The sequence below is a fragment of the Limulus polyphemus genome, unplaced genomic scaffold (assembly GCF_000517525.1).
Source record: "Limulus polyphemus unplaced genomic scaffold, Limulus_polyphemus-2.1.2 Scaffold1444, whole genome shotgun sequence".
In the NCBI taxonomy this organism is placed as follows: Eukaryota; Metazoa; Arthropoda; class Merostomata; order Xiphosura; family Limulidae; genus Limulus; species Limulus polyphemus.
This window is the reverse complement of record NW_013667054.1, coordinates 143,714-163,665: the sequence shown is the minus strand read 5'-3', so window position 1 is coordinate 163,665 and position 19,952 is coordinate 143,714. Positions and strand designations below refer to the sequence as shown.

General features: G+C 32.0%; 1 protein-coding gene across 5 annotated transcripts in view; it reads left to right on the top strand.

The window, feature by feature from the left end:
• Window positions 1–19,952, top strand: part of LOC106463606 (pantothenate kinase 4-like) — a 59,354-nt gene that overhangs the window by 26,660 nt on the left and 12,742 nt on the right. For all 5 annotated transcript variants that reach the window (XM_022391137.1, XM_022391139.1, XM_022391134.1 and 2 more), the window contains 6 exons: window positions 322–493; window positions 1,835–2,019; window positions 9,227–9,308; window positions 10,192–10,286; window positions 14,138–14,293; window positions 15,885–15,997. In XM_022391137.1, coding sequence (XP_022246845.1) covers window positions 322–493; window positions 1,835–2,019; window positions 9,227–9,308; window positions 10,192–10,286; window positions 14,138–14,293; window positions 15,885–15,997 — 803 coding nt within the window. The remainder of the gene's footprint in view (window positions 1–321; window positions 494–1,834; window positions 2,020–9,226; window positions 9,309–10,191; window positions 10,287–14,137; window positions 14,294–15,884; window positions 15,998–19,952) is intronic.

Genomic DNA, 19,952 nt, shown 5'->3' with positions numbered 1-19,952 from the left:
TTTGGAAGACAGGATAGGCTACAGTTAATACACTCTTATTTTTTCTAACAGAGAGTTTGACTTATGGAATGAGTTGCCATTAACATTATTGGAGACCAGAACTTTACATGAGTTTAAGAAGGGAATCAGTGATTTCCTGGAAAATAAAGAGTGGGTTTAAATGTTAATTTTTGTAAAGGATCTTGTGCATGGACAGCCTTGAAGAACCAAATAGTCTTCTGTTCTCCATATGTTATGTAGCATGTAATAATAGTTGGTTGTAAAACTAAGTGATACATATTTTATACCTTTCTTTAATTAAGTATTTATTAAACAATATAGGGTTTTGATGAGCTTTTAGAACTGGCAGAAAAGGGAGATCACCGAAACATCGATATGCTTGTGAAGGACATCTATGGAGGAGATTACTGTGGAATGGGCTTACCCAGTGATTTGCTAGCTTGCAGTTTTGGAAAAGCTATTCATTCAATAAGAGACACCAATTTTAATCGGGGTGAGTAACGTAAAAAGGTTCCTTGTGAACTATAATGGAGAGTAACAGTATTTTATATATATATATATATATGTAGATGAAGTTCAACTCAGCATCTTTGAAACTAGTCTTAAAAATTTCCTGAAATAATAAACTTAATGAAAAGTGAAAATCCAGGAAGTAAATGTTTTTTCAAACATCTAATAGTTATATATGTTTATTTTCTTAACAAGAATCATTTTTACATTTGGTTCACTAATATATCTTTTATGGGAGTAATCACTTTTACTTTTAAGATTCTTTCATATGCATATATAAATAAAGTTTTGGCACACTTTGCATTAAATCCTGACTCATAATGATTTAAACTTGCTGAATTAGTTTTATATTTTTGATGAGATGTTAGAATTCAGTTTTAAGTGCAGTTCATCAGACAACAAATATATTTGGAGTTATTTTGTTCCATTCTCAGAATACAGCTGATGGCAGCTGTAAGTGCATTTTATTGGACAACCATTGGGATACTAAAATTCAGTTTTCATCATGAGATATAATATATTGGGGGAGGATATTACAATGAATATTTTAAATATCGTATTGGCCTGATTATAAGGCAGTGTTTTTTGATTAATAATTAGGCTGTAAAATTCATAGTTGCCTTATAATTATGACCAACCACAGGCCCCTTCCTCCTACTCTAGCCTGTCACATTCCTGAATGTCCAAATAGCATCTGTCTATGCGTGCGTGCCAGATGTTTGCTCAAGATCGTCGCTAATTCTTGCAACTAATCCACTTGTAGGCTGTTCAGTTATAGTATTGATTTTGCAGACCTAAAAGAGGATGTTATGACACTCACTTTTTTCTTTCCCATGGTTTCTGAAAGTGGGGTCACCTTATATTTGAAATCACCCTATAATCAGGCCAATACAGTATTTACTTTTATTTTTCCAAAATCACAAGTTTGTTGATATTTCTGTTATCTTTGGTAAAGAACTAAATCTATTCACACAAGTACAATGACTGCAATACAGAATGTAGCAAAATAGTCTAAGGTAACATTTGAGTTATGAATAAATTTGATGATTGGTGTTATAAAATGATTGACACTCTTGTAAAACATCTAATAATAATATTTTATTTTTTGTGTTAGTGGATGAGAACCTTGTAATTTTGAATATAAAAGTCTTAAAAAATCCATGTGATGTATTTGCTTTTTCATGTTAAGCAAATTGGTTTTGTTGTTTACATATGATAAAAAGGTTTATTGTTAAGACATTATTTTTATTCCCCACCCCCATTTTCAAATTTTCTTATGTGGATATTGAAATGAAATTGTTTTACATGTTTTATACTAAAACAGGACATTTTGAGGATGGTGATATTGCTCGTAGTTTGTTGTTTATGATCAGCAATGATATAGGACAGATAGCTTGCTTGTATGCCATGATGCATGGCCTAACCAGAGTGTACTTTGGTGGCTACTTCTTACGTGGGCTACCCCTCAGCATGCATACCATCTCATTTGCCATTAACTATTGGAGTAAGGTGAGCAAATCTCTGTATTAATGACAGCTGTAGAGGAGTTATACTTGTTCTAAGATAAATGTCACAGATTTGTCACAGGAACATAAAGATTCTGTCATGAATTAATGCTACATAATCTTTAGGATGCATTGTAAGATCACAGGTGTGAAACATGAAGAAATGTATGATATAGAAAGTATGAAATTTAGTCATTAGTAAATAGGAAACTTGTATATAAGTTGTAATTGGGTGTTTTATTAAATACTGTGTTTGAAATTGTTCTTGTGATGTAGAGTTTAATGATTTGATCAATTTACCTTGACTTTATCATTTAGACATTTGTACAACCACTTAAACTGCTTACTTGAGGCTGATCTGTGGGAATTTTTGCAAACTGTAGATTGGCATGCATTGAGTACAGATATCAAATACATGTAAAAGTAAAGTTTATCAAATAAAATGAACAAATATAAGTGATTTGCATTTAAAAACAGTAATCTAAGTTATCTAGGATTACTTGTACACATTTTATAATTTGCATTCCTGGTTTGAGAAACCTCAAGGAATTTCATTTTACAGGACAAAAAGCAGGAAGAATCAGTGACATTCATATAATTCAGTAATACTTTTGGGACATGGATAGTGAAAAACTAAACTATCATTAGTGTCAAAGAAAATCAAATACAGGTTAATTCTGGTGCATTTAGCATGTCAATAGATATATATTTTATGCATAAACATTGTATTGTCTACATCAATCCTTTTGTTTACTGTTAATTTTCATGGAGTATGAAGGCAGCCATTAACCCTTTCCATACAGGTCATTGTTGAAAGGCCATGTCATCGCATTTGTTGACTCACATTCAAACGTTTAGTGAACTTTATTTCATAAATTTATGTCAATAAGCTTGGTTTTAGTATTATACATTACTCAATTTCTTAATTGAAAAGTAAATATTAAAAAACACAGTTAAACATTGATTTTTGTGTGTTATGTGGTATGTTGAATGCAGCACTGGTTCAAATTAGATGTTTGTGATGTCATATACTAAGTCTATAGTTTTATACGAATTAGGAACTCAAATTACTGATAATGACAAGCTAGAATATAAAATAAGAAACTTTTATATTTTCTATTTGCTAAGATATTGTTCATGTAATAAATCAAACACAGTGGCACCCCGCTCACCTCTTTCCATTTTTTGGAAATACTCCTTTATATACACTTATTTATATATGACATGAATAACCAAATGAAAGCCCATAATGTCCCCCTAGTGGCTTTCTCAGCAATTTTAATGTGTTTGGATGCCATCTCTTTCTTTCTATCCAAGATTTCAAGGAGGTAGGTTGTTTTTAGTCTGCTCAAAATTTCATACTTCTTAGACTGAAATACAGCTTAGTTACTAAGCTTGATAAATTATAGTGGAATTCTGTGGTATTGATATAGTAATTTATGATTTTTTTAGTTATTCTACTGTATATATATATATATAAAACCTAAAAAAAGATTTTGTTTCATGTCCTCCATGTGTGAAATTTTAAAGACTTAGCAACCTGTGTCAAGCAGCAACCAAGTACAAGGTCGTTACTAGAGGAGATAATTGGTTACTTTACTTCTTTATTTATTAGCAATCTTAAACTTCTCCACAAATTTTCTTGAATTAAATGTGTCATCTGTTAGGCATGACTCTGAGACTGAAAATATACTGATTGAAGAAATACAATGTTCACATTTAATGAGTAAAGACTGTGAACAATTAAAACAACTTGTGTTGAAATATGCCAATATTTTTAACAATAAACTTGGCTTCACAGATTTGTCTAACAAATTATTGTAACCACAAAAGATTAGCAAGTGTTTAGTAAACCTTATTGTTATTCTCCCACTAAATTACAAGTGCTACATGATCAAGTGGATGTAATGCTTCGTGATGGGTTAAGTGAACCTTTTACTTTTTCTTGGGCTTCTCTAATAGTTATTGTCAAGAAGAAGACTAATGACTTTAGGTTTTGTGTGGACTACAGGAAATTAAATCAAGTCTCATATAAGTAATATTTTGAATGATCTGTCAGGGGTAACCTGTATCGGTATGTTAGACTTATCGAGTGAATATTGGCAAATACCTGTTAAGATGAAGGATCGACATATAACTTCCTTCATAACTGTCTTCAATTTAAAGTGATGTCCTTTGGTCTTAAAAATGCAACTGCTACCTTCCAAAGACTTATGGATAAGGCTTTAGCAGGAGCAACTGAATGTTCCAAGGCTTATATTGATGATGATATAGTGTTTTCACCCACATTTGAACAACACTTGAAAAAAACTTGAACTTGTGTTCTACAAGCTACATACAGCTAATCTTACTGTAAAAGTTTCTAAAAGCAAATTTTGCTAACCAGAAGTATCATGTTTAGGATTTAAACTCTTCTGAGGGAATACACACAGATGGTGACAAAGTGAAAGCTGTTACAAATATTCCCAACTCTCAAAAACTGCCCTATCTAGACATCCTATTGACCCTCTAGAAGAAACTCCAGAATTAGACATCAATAAGCTATCACCTAAACTTTTTGCCATTGTCAATGTTAACACTAGAGAGCAATTGGCTACTGAACAAGCTAAAGATTATGAATATAAGCATATATACTCTTATGTGAAAACTGGACTATTACTAGATGATTCTACTGTAATTGCAGAGACTGTAAGTAAATCCAAACACTATGTCTTGAATGATAATGTTCTTTATTACACAAAAATGGTTGCCAGCAATGGTTACTCCCAAAACATTGAGAATGGCAATATTAATTGAATTGCATAATTATCCCATGGCTGGTCATCTGGGTGTCCAAAAAAACAATAGACAAAAGTATCCAGATGTGGTTATTGGCCTGGTATGAGAAAGGACATTACAAATTGTGTGTTGTCATGCCATGTTTGTCAAACCACTAATTTGATCAGAAGTGGCCAGCTGGATGTATGCAAAACACTAAACTAATGGAACCTGGTGTGATAATATGAGTAGACATCATGTAACCTTATGCTAAGTCTAGTACAAGAAATAGTTATTTGTTGGTTGTGACAAGTTATTTCAGTAAATGGGTTGAATTATATCCTTTCAAACAAATAACTGCGAAGGTGATTGTGAAAAAACTAATTAATGAATACTTGAATAGATATGGTATTCCAAAAACTCTTGTACCTGATAATGGCCCACAGTTTGTGTCTCATTTGATGGATGAAGCTAGTAAAGCCCTGGGAATTAAACACATCTTTACAACTCCATATCACCCTCAGTCTAATGTTACTGAAAGAGTAAGTAGAAATATTGGTAGAATAATATCTGCTTATATTGAAAAAAATAATCGAACTTGGGTAATAATTTACGTGAATTTTCTCTAGCCATTAAAATTTCTGTATATGAGTCTACAGGTTACATGTCAGCCAAACTCCACTTCGTACATGAGATCTTCCTTCCTTGGGATCAATTGATGAAATACCCAACAGCACCTCAAACTGTAGATGAACGAACAGCAGAATTACAAGATGTTTTACAGAGGGCAAGATCCAACATTGAAAAGGCTCAGAAGTGAAAGCGACAAGCCTACAACCAGAAGAGATGCCCAGACACATTTAAAGTAGGTGATTTAGTATTATTAAGGGGACACATCCTTTATCTTCTGCAGTAAATCATTTTACTGCAAAATGTACTCCGAGGTGGAATGGACCTATCGAAATTATGAAGAGTGTTACTCCATTAGTGTGTGAATTAAAAGATCCTAGGTCAGTTGCAGTTATAGGACAGTTTCATATTTCTGATATAAAGAGATATACATATATTTTCCCAGTGACAATTCTCTCGACAGTGAAGAAAATAATAATCGTCCTAGCAAAAGGGAAATGTTGATTACAGAAAACTTGATGGTCACCCCCCCCACCCAAGAAAAATGAGCTTCTGATAGTGTGTCCACTTCTTATCCTTCAACAGATCCTGCTGATGACTTACCTCTATCTCCTTCTCAAAGGACATTGTGACCATGTTGCAGAGTTAATTATCATAGTTAGCTGGTCTTAAATGTTTGGTAAGCTGAACCAAAACCAGAAGCTATAGAAGATCAAGTTAAAGATTCAAAAACATGAATTGTAATTTTCGTGTAAGAAATATGTATGTAAACTATAAAGGATTGATGATGTCAGTATAAAGAGGGAGTTGAGAATAAGGATATGAAAACTGGGATATTTTATACAAAGTGATTAATGTCATCAGTTCATTTTTCAAGGGAGAAAGAGAGTGAGATAATAGATTCTTTTTTTTTATGGTTATGGTTATCGTTCATTTATTATTTCCTTCTATTATTTAGTTTATCTATGAATTTTTAGTTGCATTAAAATGCTAACTCACCTTCTAGCTAATCATTTGTATTTTGAGTAAATATATATATATGATGAAACAGACACCAGCTTCCCTAGCAGTGATGTACAAGTACTATTAACATAGCAGAAGATTATGTAAATTTATGATCACATAAGGTGTACTCTTGTGATCTACTCTATGAATAAATACTTTGCCAGAAGCTTCACTAAGAGAGAGAGTCACGAGAAAGTGAATGCAAAAGTTAGTGAACAATTGCTGTTTATCACTCGATATTGTTATTAATATTAAAAGATATTAGGTTTACTTCTTTCTGGTTCATTTTCCTGATTCCATTATTTGAAATAATATTGATATTTGTGATATATTGTTAATTAATATTAGTGTGAAGTCCTGGCCAGGCATGTGTTTATTAACTTTGTTTTGATAAGTGTTTAATTTATTTCTAAGTGTTATTATAGATGAATAAATTGCATTTTGTTGTTGTTGAACCCTGATTGTAGCGGTGTGTTTATATTAGACTGTTACAAGAAAAATAACAGTGTAGGTAAAAGTATGAAAAATGGGTTTTCTCATACATAGTGGATGGATGATGTCCACCATTTAATGTATAAATAAGTGTAATATTATAAATCTTAGTGATGGGATAAATGTTTCAGTTGAATATCAAGCAAATGATACAACATATTAGTGGTATATTTTAACTACCATGATTTTTTTTTCTGATGTATTGAATTGGTAGGCAATCATTTTGATATTTTTGTTTTCATAGAGAAATTGTGTTTCTTTAGTATAGATTATTTTGTCTGAATATATTTCAAAACTAGAAAATATATCTTTAATAATGATTATTATTATATATATATATATATATAAATAGGGTGTAGTCTTTCTATTTTTAATGACACTTAAAGTTGAGAAGTAATGTTTTTACAGTTTTGGTTGTACTGTTTTATGTACAGAATTTATTACTTATTGCAGTAAAAAATATTTAATGTTTCAATATTTCTCTAATTTTTAGTGAATCATGCACAAAATATGTGTATATATCTGTTTCAGATTTATAAATCTACAGTTGTTCTCTCTTTTTGTATTTTGCCAGGTTCTGTCTACTCACCATTCATAATCAGGCTTGCCAATGTTTTTTTTTTTTTTTTGTAAGTTTTTAAAATTTTGAGGTCACCATTCTATTATAGTGGTTCTATTATTCTATTATTTTGGTTATAGTAATTGAAATCAGCTTTTTAACCTGTAATGCTCAAAGACCCCTCATAAAAGAGCATAATCTGAAACACCAGGGTAAATAAAAATAACTTTCTCTGTTTATTACTAATACTTATCAGAGTATCACATTTATATATAGGTTTATTCCTTTATAAGTATATGATAATAAAACAGTCACTTAGGCTTAGAAAAAAAGCTTTGTTTCCTCTTACATGCTAAACAATAGGGTAGGTAGGTACACATTTATTTTCTTTTTTACTTTTTTTTATGTCCTTGAAAATATGGTATGTAGGTAGGTGAAGTGTTGGGCTGAATGGATTTTGTCACTGTCTCTATTGCTATACTGGTGCTTTCAAATTCTATGGGTCATTTTGGTTTAGGCTGACAGTGAAATTAAATTGGTTTGACACCGAACATGTCTACCAATTGGTTTATCCCAATGTCCATTAAAGCTTTGCCCAGATCAACATGTGTTAATGTCTGCTCATAATCATTCGAATCTAGTTTAGGATGGTACAACTCAAATGCATCTATAACTGTGACACTGTGTTTTTTTAGGGAAACTTGTGGGCATTTGTTAAAGGTGACAGCCAATATTCTAGTTGCTGTGATGAAATGTTTGACATTGCCTGAATGGAAACTCAGCTATAATTGGTTGAGAGCATTGACACATCACACCAACTAATGAATCAGAAATGTGGTTTCTTACGACTTTAACCTTGCACAATATGGTAGCAGATTGGTGCAATAATTTAATGAAAATAAAAAAATTAACCATGGGGTGTTTTTCATTAGGACTGGTCAGAAGATGAATTTTTTTTGGTGGTGGTGGGGGAGAGGGGGAGCATTGAAAAAACTTTAGGGTCAGGCATTTTTACGTAGGGTTGGTCTGGTAACCAGAAACAAACTTTTTTTTTCTAGGCCTTAATTCTTTTGTTCCTCTTTACTGTAATTATTAGACATATTCATGCAAGTTTCTGGTGATATTTCTGGAAAGGTTTTATTTTGAATTCTTAAAATAAAATTGAAACTAATAGTATAGAAATTACATCACTTTTAATTAGGAACCCTATTATGAATCCACAGTTATTCTGAGGAAATTTAAAAATAGATTAATTTATATTGTTTATAAGGCACTGAATTTATTTAAGACATGAAGTTGCTTTTGCTAAATGTAATTTTCAAGTGAAATTGGTAAGTACTTTAACAGATTAATGAATGCTACTAGCAAGGTGCAAGTGTGTATTGTGGCCATGATTAATTCACTGTATCTTTTATTTTTTCAAATATGGATTGAGGTATTTTTTGTTTTACATACAGTTGACACTTTAATCAATGCTGGTAAACAGTACCACTGTACCTGTAATAAGAAAAGTTTTGTTTTTTACTCTTTGTGTTTGTTGATGTATTCTTTTTTTATTAATATTTTCAGGAGTTAAATAAATGATATATTTTGATGTCTAATGTCATGGTAAAGAAAACTATTTTTCCTTACTTTCTTAATTTCCAACAAGTCAAATAGAAATCAAAGAAGGATTTTTATCCTTTGTTATGCAGTTTATCAGTAACAGTTTGAGGTTTAGAATTGAACTGAGATGTTACTAATTTATATGTATATGTAATATTTACAGGGAAAAGTGCAAGCCTTATTTCTTCGACATGAAGGTTATCTGGGAGCTATTGGAGCTTTTTTGAAAGGAGCAGAAGAAGATGGTAATTTCTGTTTTCATGTAATCAGTGGTTGGTAGGGACTTAAAAAAATGCAGTTTGTATGTGTTTGTTTATAAACTGTAACAAAATTAAATAAAAGTAGTTGATGGAATAAGTACATCATAGTAATATAAACTATAAAAGAAACATTTTGAGGCTTTGAAAGTCCAACATGCTAGCCAACCTATTATCATGACAAACACAACAAGGTTTTTTTGCTAAGTATCAGAGATTACCCCTAAAACTTTATATCAGTTATATCTGATTATTTGTTGTGAATAAAAGTTCACATATTTATTATCATTGACCAGAAATTTTAATTGCTTAGTTTTCAGAATAAAAGCAGAGTTTCAAGAAAAAAAATTAATCCTTAAAGAATTTTTGTATGTGTTACAACAGTTATTTGATTTTTGATTATATATCTAACACAAGATATGGGAACCACAAGTTTTAAAATGTAAAACTTAAAGTTGTTTTTAGACTGATAATGCTGCTTTTAGACTAAACTATCATCTGTTATTAGGGAACTTGTAAACTAATGTAACTCTTCTAGAGTTTTTAAATAAAGTTTGCACTGGATCTCCAATTGAAACAGCTACTAAAATATGTTCTATCTCATGGATTTTTATAATGGCTTGAAACTGTTACTTTTTGCAGCATATTAGAGAAATATTTTTGTTTCTTTTTGCATTAAAAGTTTAAATTTTTTTTAAAGAATTTATAGTTTAAAAAGATTACAACCAACTAAACTACATTGTAACATAAAATCACAGAACAAGGAGAAGTGATCCATCAGAATAGCTCCTCTGTATAAATGAATCATCTTTCAGTACTTTAGTGATTTCCAAAATTAACACAGGTTTGGTAACTGACACTATTATTTCAGACACAGAAAAGTACTCTTGGGGTGAGAATTATGCAGGAAGTTCGGGTTTAAGAAGTCCAATACCTGCTCAGCTGTCTTCTCAAAACAATGCGATGGTGAGAAAATACATTATACAACATTCTATTTACATTGATTGTGAGATGGAAAAACGTATCTTTAGTAAAAGACAAAAATTTGTAATGTTTTAACCTGTAATATACATTTTTTTAAATTTTCTTTATTTCTATAACTTTTTTTGTACATGTATAAATATTTGACTGTCAAGATTCTGAACTGGTTGTTCTTATTAATATTCCCCACAGCACTATGCAAATGCTAGATTGAAAAATTCTGTATGAATGAAATCATAATACAAATTAGTTAAAAGTTTTCAACTTTGCATTTGCAACACTGGTTTAAATGTAAGTAAATAAATGTTTAATTTACAAATTTTGTAAGTGCAGAATATATACAAAATTTTAATTTTAATTTAAGAAAATCATGTTTTTCCATTTTAGCCCTCATCCTGCATCACACTTGTACCTTCTGTAATTGTGCTGTATGAATGTTTACTAATGTAAATATAATATTAGTTGGTTATGTGTTTGCTTAAGATAGAAGGTTGAAAACGAAGCCACCATTGCATTGTTACTGTAGAAAGTATGTTATTTTGTTGTTAGTACTTAGCTTACTATAGCATTATCAGTAGTTTAATTTTGTAATAAATAACATTTTAATTCCAATATGTATCAATAGTAATTTAAAGATAGAATTTTCTTTATTTGGGGTTACTGCCTAAAATGGTGCCTGACTGAGTTTGATTTGAGAAAACAAAATTGGTTCTTGAGTACTGAAAATCAATCAGTGTTGACTAGTTTTAGTGATAAATGGAAATGTACTACTCTTGAAAGTACTGTATTCAGTTATCAACATCAAATGGTAAAAGCTAAAAACTACACTAAGACTGAAGGTTTATAATGCTAAAAAATTGGTTTCAGTACTTAATAATAGGCCTATCTATATACACACTTCTCACATGAAAAAGCCTACAAGTATATGCAGGCATGACATCAGAAGATGCCATGGATTATGACAAATTAAAAGTAGCTTTACTGAAAGGATATGAAGTTACTGAAGAAGGTTTTTGTTGGAAGTTCAGAGGAGTCAAAACTGACACTGGAGAAGCTGTATTTCAGTTTGTGACATGTCTGCGGTGATATTTCATCAGATGGACTGACATGGCCACGTGTGAAAATGCTTTTGATGGACTGGCAGACCTATTTGTATGTAAACAGTTCATGACCACGTGTTCAACTGACCTGTCCCTTTTTTAAAGGGGAGAGCACCAAAAGATGTAGACAAGATGATCAAGCTGGCAGAACAGTATATGGAAGCCCATGGAAGTAGTATAACTAGCAAGTCCAAGAACGTCCAGATAAATTTGAAACCAGTAATGGCTGACCAGAAGCAGGAGTTTACTAAAGGTGACAGGAGGTTAGTAGACAGAAGGGAAAAGAGATGTTATGTTTGTTATAAAATGGGGCACACTGCAAAAGAGTGCAAGTTCATTACCAGCAAACAACAACAGAAACCTCAGCATAAAGCAGCTGGAGCCGTTTACAAAGACAGTGCTGGTAAGAAACAAGGAGAGAGTGACTGAAATTATGGATGCTGCTGCCAGAAGAAAGAGAATCAAGACTACTTGTCAAATTCAATACAGGAAAATGTGATTGATCAGAGCACAGCTAATGGTTGGCTCAAATTAGTAAATGGATCAACAGTACCAATAGTGATGGGAGCTTGTGACAAATATCAAGAGATGCCAACAAATCATAATATGCCAATATGTGAAGGCTCTGTTGGGGACAAGAAAGTGAAGGGACATGAGAAAATTTCCAATTGCAAAAACAAAGGTGGATACTTCATATTATGTAGGAGACCTTGAAGCCATATATATCAAGGAACCAATACACGACTTGGTGATAAGAAACATACCAGGTAGTAGAAACTTTGAGGAACTAGACAGAAAGAAGGTTGATGAAGTATCTGCTGTCACCAATAGAGCTTAAGAAGAGCAAACAAGTCTTTAAGCCCCTGCAAGTGTCAAAAGGTGATATCCTGAATTTAGGTTTGCAGGAATTGAAGGAAGCACAGAAGAAAGACCCTTCACTTCTCTATCTTTGGCAATGCCATTGCTTCTGGATAAGGTGTCACATAGTCGACTATTTTTAGCATATACCAGTTGCCCTTGTCAGACACAGGCGCTAGTGGCCCAATCAAGTCCACAGCTACTCTGCTGAATGCCTCTTCAATGAGAGGCATCTCCCCCAATGGCACTTTGGCTACCTTCCCTCTAGGTATTGTCCTTTGGCAGATGTCACATGACCTGCAGAATCTACTCACATCTCCAATTACTCCTGGCCAATGGAAATTACTGGTGATTCTGTCTGCCATTTTCTTTGTTCCTAGGCCTCCTACCACAATTGATTCATGAGCCAACTTCATCACTTGAGTCTGGTATTCTGTTGGTACTATGATCTGTTTAACTTCCCCAGTATAACTGCCTTGATAGATTTGGTACAGAACTCCCTTCTGGTCCTTTATTATATAAGTATCTTTCCCCTTTGTTTTGTGCCAGAGAGAGTAGCAGAAGCCCTCCTGGAGATATTTTGCAGAGTAGGCTTTCTGAGAGAAATTCTGAGTAATAGAGGGCCCAAGTTTACTTCAAAACTGATGCAGGAAGTGTGCAGACTCAGCAGTACTCGGCAACTCTTTACCACCCCGTACAATCCTAAATGTAATGGACTTTGCAAGAGAGTCAGTAGAGTTTTAAAGAGTATGCTAAAGAAGATGTGTCAAGAGAGACCACATGACTGGTACTTACAGGCAGTATTATTAACTTATCGAGAAGTCCCACAAGCAAGTACAGGATTTTCACTCTTCGTGTTACTGTATGAAAGAACAGTACAAGGTCTGTTGGAAATATTGAAAGAGCTATGGATGGGAGAAGAAGAGTCAGAAGTAAGGAACACATACCAGTATGTGTTAAACCTCAGAAACCAACTGGAGGAAACCTGTCAACTCACTCGACAGAGTTTGTATGCACCTCAAGGTAGTCAGAAGCATTTTTATGACAAGAAGGCTAAGGATCGACATTTTAAAGTTGGACAAAAGATCCACAGACCACAACAAACTCACCCTGCAATGGAAAGGACCTTTTGAAGTACAGGAAGCACTCAACAGAATGGACTACAAGGTGAATGTGAATGAGAAGAACAAGATTTACCATGCCACTCTGTTGAAGAAGTATTTTGGGAGAGAAGAAGACCTGATGGGTGCAGCTTTTGAAACAGAGATGGATGTTGTAGGTGTGGCCATCATAGATGCAAAACCAGAATACAATGACTTTGTCTTAAAAGATGAGGACCTACCAGACGAAAGACCACTAGGTGGAGATGAAACATACAAATATGTCAACATCAGCGAAGGACTGACAGACAAAGAAAATAGAGAGTTACAAGACCTACTGTACCAGTACACAGATATCTTTACAGATAAACCAGGAAAGACAGACATTGTGCAACACAAGATCGAAGTCACAACCAGGGATCCAGTCAAAGTGAATCCCTATCAGATGCCTTATACAATGAAATGGTTAATGAAGGCAGTCTTAAATAACAGATTGACTAGAAGTACTTAATGTTATAAATGAATGCATCAGACAAAATAAACATATAATGATTAGTTTGCATTGAATCATCATTTGGACAATCTTGCTTTTACTTATATTTTTAGCCATGATATCATCCAGAATGCTTTTCATGTAATGAGTGTTTGCTTCATGTGACAAAAAAAAGATCTGAACTGATTTATGGTTATTAATTTTGTTCTGATACTTACAGAGACAAAAAGAAACTCATGATACCTGGTAGAATAGCTTAAACTCGAGTTTTTTTTTCCTTTACAGTTTCATCAGCTTGAAATGGACAGATTTGATTGGCAATTGGTGCATTGTCCCCTTTTACAAGATCCTAGTAACTACTTCCCTGATACTGTAGACTTAACTCAAGATACTGAAGCTAGAAAATACTGGCTACAGTGCTTTGAAGATGCAATAGACAAGGTAAAATTATAACTTGCCAGTCTTATGCTATTTACAATAAAAATTATTAGTAAGGTTTTAACAACGTGTACTTTTTTAACAATGAGGAAGCAAGCATATACATTTTTTTAAGGGCTTCTAAAATTTTAATTCAAATATTAGATGACATTGCTGTAAATCTTTGTCTAAATAGTCTTTCTCTCTTTAAGATTAATATGCAAATATATATAAAGCCTATATTTCTGATTAGAAAGAAAACTTTGGCTTCAACCTTGTGTCAGTCTCCTCTGCTGTTATTCTTGTGACACATTTATGTCTTTAATTATTTTTTTTCATGACACTTCTGCAGGTCATACCCACATGCTTTCCAGGAATCCTGTTATGTTGAATAGTTCAGTTTGTTCACTATGATGTATTCTGTGTTTTCCATTGATGATATTTAGTGCAATTATGCCTTGTTTCCTAGTTTAATTCATATTCTTGGTTATCAATGGTCATTGGTAGACAAATGGGTGATATCCTTCAATAAATCAATGTTCTTTTAATTATCTATCTTTCAATCAAAATACCCTCTGTTATGGCTTAACAGGACAAATATTGCCATGTAAAGCCATAATTATTACTTCATTTATACTTATAAACTGTATTGAGTGCTTTTCTGGGATCTTTCCACGGACCAGTTTCATAGAATTGAGAGTTACTTTATGCAGTTATGATTTCTATCAGTTTGCAATTCTGCTGCAATTTCTACCTCAATTCCAAGGGTTGGATTTATACCAAATATTTACTTTTTCAAACTTTGAAATTAATTTTTTGGCACAGTATTGTTTGGCTTAGTCACAATCTGAAGTTTTTGAATGGTTGCAGTTGTTGTTGTTTTTTATTTCTCATTGATACACTAATTCTCAAGGCTTTCTATCCTTTTTAATTTTTGGCTTTTCCCTTAAGACTTAATTTTCGCTTCTGCTTGTTTTATGTTGTGAACAATTATTAAATGATACCATTGATGTCTGCTAACTTAGTATTGTAGATGTATACTCTTTATATCATTTCTTTTGACAACCTCTTTACAGTTATATCGACTTACCCAAATCTAGAGCCTGTTTATAGATTGTTACTACCTCTTGCACATGATTTTGTAGCCTAGTGGTTAGCATAGTGGACTGTGGATCAGTGATTGATACCCTATAACCACCAAAACAGAATCGTTCTCTGCACTTTCAGCCTAGGTGTGAATTTTATAAGAGTTTCAGTCAAATCCCACTATGCAATTAGCAAGCCCATGTCTTGACTATGGTGATGACTATCTACTTTCCCTTTAGTTAGTTCGTCATGTCAAAGTTTGGGATGGTTATCACAGATAGCTTTTGAGCAGCTCATGAAGTTCAACAAACAACTTTTATTAGAATGGAGATTCCAGTAATAATATTATAGACTATTCTAATGTTTACCTCATTGTACTGAGTAATAAAATTTGTGCTAACTTTACTACCTTCAGTACCTATTACTACAATAAGAGAGTAAAATTATACACATATTTTTCTTTTGAAGTTTTTAACATATTTTCCCTATGGTTACTTATGTAGCTTATGTTGATTTTAATGACCTACAGTTTGTGGATAGAGCTATCAAGAGTCAACCACACCATGTTGATGCTCAGGAACGTGCAGAAAAGTTTTGCAAAAAGTATGTGAGTCGTCTTCATCACCTGAGGTGCCACCCTTTGTAAGTACTTAAAATTATTAACAATCTATGAAAAATACTATTTAAGTAAATTCATTACCCTTTCTAGACTAGAGGGGATATTACTGATATCATTTTTCCTTCTCACAACAGAAATACTTAATCAAATTGTATTGAACTTTGTGAATCTTATGAAGCCACTTCAGATCATCTTGGGTAACTGATAAAAAAGAAAAAAAAGTTTCACTTCTAAACTGAAATTTCTTGATTTATGGTTTCTTGTTAGTTACCCAAATAAAGCTGAAGTTTTTTCACAAGTTTAGAGAAATTCTTAGTTTCTCTTGTCAGATATGTTAATCCTATTGCCCCGGGTACCCTTTACTGCACATGACACAAGGTTTTAGTGTCTCACATTCAAAATTTTATACCAGTTAGAATAACATAAAATCTTAGCTAATAATCCATATTTTAATGGTATACAAGTTTTAAGCTGTTAATTCTGCAAGACAATATTTTAAAAAATCCTGAATTTCCACTAGTGTGACCCACATGACACATTTTCTCTTAGCATCTCATCATCCCTATTTTATCCACCACCCCTTGAAAAATTCTGTCACATCCTCTCTTTCAGGATTCGTTGTTAGTTCTCTCTTACGTTTCATTGTATCTTACCTATAACCAATAGAAAGTCAAGGTTTTCATCTATCAAATGACATATTGTATAAAGTTGTGTTCTGAACAGATAATCGTTAATTTCATTCAGAGTATAAATATTGTTCCTGTCGGAAAGTTAACGACTAGCTTGGATAAATTAGTTAGAAAGCCAGGAAAATTTTGAGAGGAAAGTGAATTTGTCTACTTTTTGCATGTTATTAGACTATATTTTTTGGTGCATTATTTAATTAAATAAAAATTAAGTGCGTTACTATTAGTACTATAAAAATTAGTCTTAACTGTTATCGACAATTGAGTGCAAGAAAAAAGAAAATTGGGTAAGTACTTTATTTCTAGTTTTTCTTATTTATTCTTTATTTATTATTATAAAAGTAACTAAAATCTAAAAATATGGATCTTTTTAAGTTATTTAAGACTAGATTAGGTAAAATAAGTAATAATAATATAATTAAAATTGTTCACAAGGCACATGCAAGCAGCTCATGGGTAATGTAATTCGATAAGGTAGCGTGAGCTGCATGTTCCCAGAGTGGGTTACAACTTATAATGGTGCGGATAGTAGTTAGACATGGTTCAAAGGACAATAAAACAATAAAATTTAATTATAAATAGATGTTTACTGTTACAAACTTAGAGATACTTAGGATAAATGAATTTAGTTTTGTGTTACAATTTGAAGTTATTCTAGAAAGAAAAAAAGGGTAATTTAGGTTTATTTCAATTTTTTTTTGGTGGTTACGAGGTTGGTCAATTTGACCAATCCCAGTTTGCGATAGGGTAGAGAAAATAACAGATAAACTATAAAGTTATACTGAAAAAAAATAATTGAAATACATCTAGGAGGTTTTAGGTATTACACAAAGGAAATTTGAGATTTTTGAGATGAGGAAAACTATTTTAAATTTTAACATGAAAATTACTTTGCAATCAAACTATTCAAAACAAATACTCAATATATTAATAGACAAATCTTTATTTATTTTATTAAAAATACTTCAGTAAAAATATGATTTGTTGTATGTGAAAGACTTACAATATGAACTGAAAGACTGCCAAATTTTGTGAAGATATACACACGATACTGAAAGTTAGAAGTACTAAATGTATAAAGACTTTAATTGAGTACAAAGAGGTCACTTGGTTGGTCAAATTGACCGAGCCCATGTTGAGAGAGTTAAACTTAATATAAACTTTTGGGTTGTGAAACTTTCCAAAGTTTGATGTGAAATACTTCCTTTTATCTTGGAATTTGATCAGATAGTTTCATCTCCTTTGATATTTGTTACTATATTTGTTTTGGTACCTTATTTTACCATTTGAAGTAATCACCCCTACCAACTATAAATCATAAAAAATATTGTAAAAATTGACAAATTTATCAGTGATGTCAAGACCAGTTTTCAAAATAGCATTACCATTACGTTTATCAGTATATTTACAAGTATTATGATTTTGTAGATGATATTCTTGGTTGAGGTTAATTTATATTTAATAAACTAGCATAGAGTCCATCAAAAATGACGGGGCAAATACTACCACTCTCACCTTATAATATACTCTAACCTTGCATTTCATAGCTAACTGAAGTAAATAAATTTTGTGAAATCAAGCGTAACCAACAAAGAGGCAGAAAAGTACAGTCAAGGCAGTCAAATGTTGGTAAATTCCTTTGTGAGCCAATCAAAATTAAGATCATTCATGAAATGAATTCATGGCATATTCATAGAATAATTATTGTTAAAATCAGTTAAATTAATAACTTATAATATATAGAAAAGCCAGTGCTTTTGGTAACACTACATTCCAACAGTGGCTTTTATGTTATGTTGCTTAGCAACAAAAGTATATCCTAATATTGTTGTTGGTCTATGTACTGAAAGTATAAAATGAAATGTATAGACAACAAAACTGGAAAAATATTTGTTGATTTCTTAACTTAGTCTCCGTTGATTAAAGAGGTTTATTTTTTATTGAAAATGTTGATGATATAACAGAAAATAGCTTAATTCAGAAACAATTTGAGTTTAAAATTGAATCTATTTGTACTTTCATGATAAATTTAATGCACTTGGCTCTAGACTAGGTGATCCCACACTACATCTTTTCTGTAGTCTTATTATACCAATACTCACTATACTTATAAGATTTCATGCCCCCCTCTTCCCTTCATGGCTCCCTTGCACCCCTGTTACTAAAATCATAGTGTGCAGACAGTATTTGAACTATTTTATCTGGATAAATGCATTTTGGATTTTATGACTCCTATTTTGAGAAATCAAGCATGATGTGACACGTACTGGCTTTTACATAGGTTAGATATAGTTTGGTTTCAATAAATAATAAATTATAAATGATAAACTTAATAATATATTTAGCAAGGATCATACTGAACTGAATAATAAATTCAAAAATGCAATAACAACAATGTTTATAGTAGGCAATTTCTCATTTTAATAATTACGACATTTTGACCCATAGTACTGAGTCATCTTCAGGTAAGTTACTTGAAATTGTTTCCAAATGCTGTAATTATTAAAATCAGAACTTTCCTACGGTAAAAGCTATTGTTAATGTATTTTTGAAATTTAACAATAGTATTCATTAAAAAAACAATTACTGTATTCACTAAATCTAATTAAGCATATCTAATTTCTTATTGTAGAAGCAAATTTCTTTAACCTTTAAACATGTATAATTTAATGCAAAAACATTTTCAGATTTGAAAAGAAAATCAGTGCATTAGATTCCTTTGTTCACCGCAATGAAATATCTGTATAACCAGTATGTTGACAAATCACATATTACAGCTAAAAGCACTATTTGTTTATATTGAGTTAGTTAACAGTTTTTTTTTTTGTCCAGTTGTTTTTAACCATCAGCTCTAGCTATTTTCAAAGCTGAGGTTTGTTTAGACCACATGCTGTGACATCATAAAATGATGACAATGAAGGGCTATAATAATAAAACCACTAAAATAGAAGGGAAAATCAGATGAAAATCTGACATGAAATATTATATTTCTAAGTCTCTTAACTACATACCTATACTTTGGGATGGGTAGAATTTTATAAAATTATATATTCATTATTTATTGAAGAGACTTATCAGGCTGCACAAAAATGAAAGTTATAACATTCAAAATATTTTCTTTGTGAACTGTACTAAATAAATATTATATAATGGTAAACAGGGGCGGATTGGGATGGCTAAGCGGCCCGGGACTGGGATCACAGAGTGGCCCTGGACAGGTTTTCTGTTAAACTTTTTATTCCGATGATTTACCGCTCTCAAAACTCACGCGACGTCCCTGTTCCGCATTGTT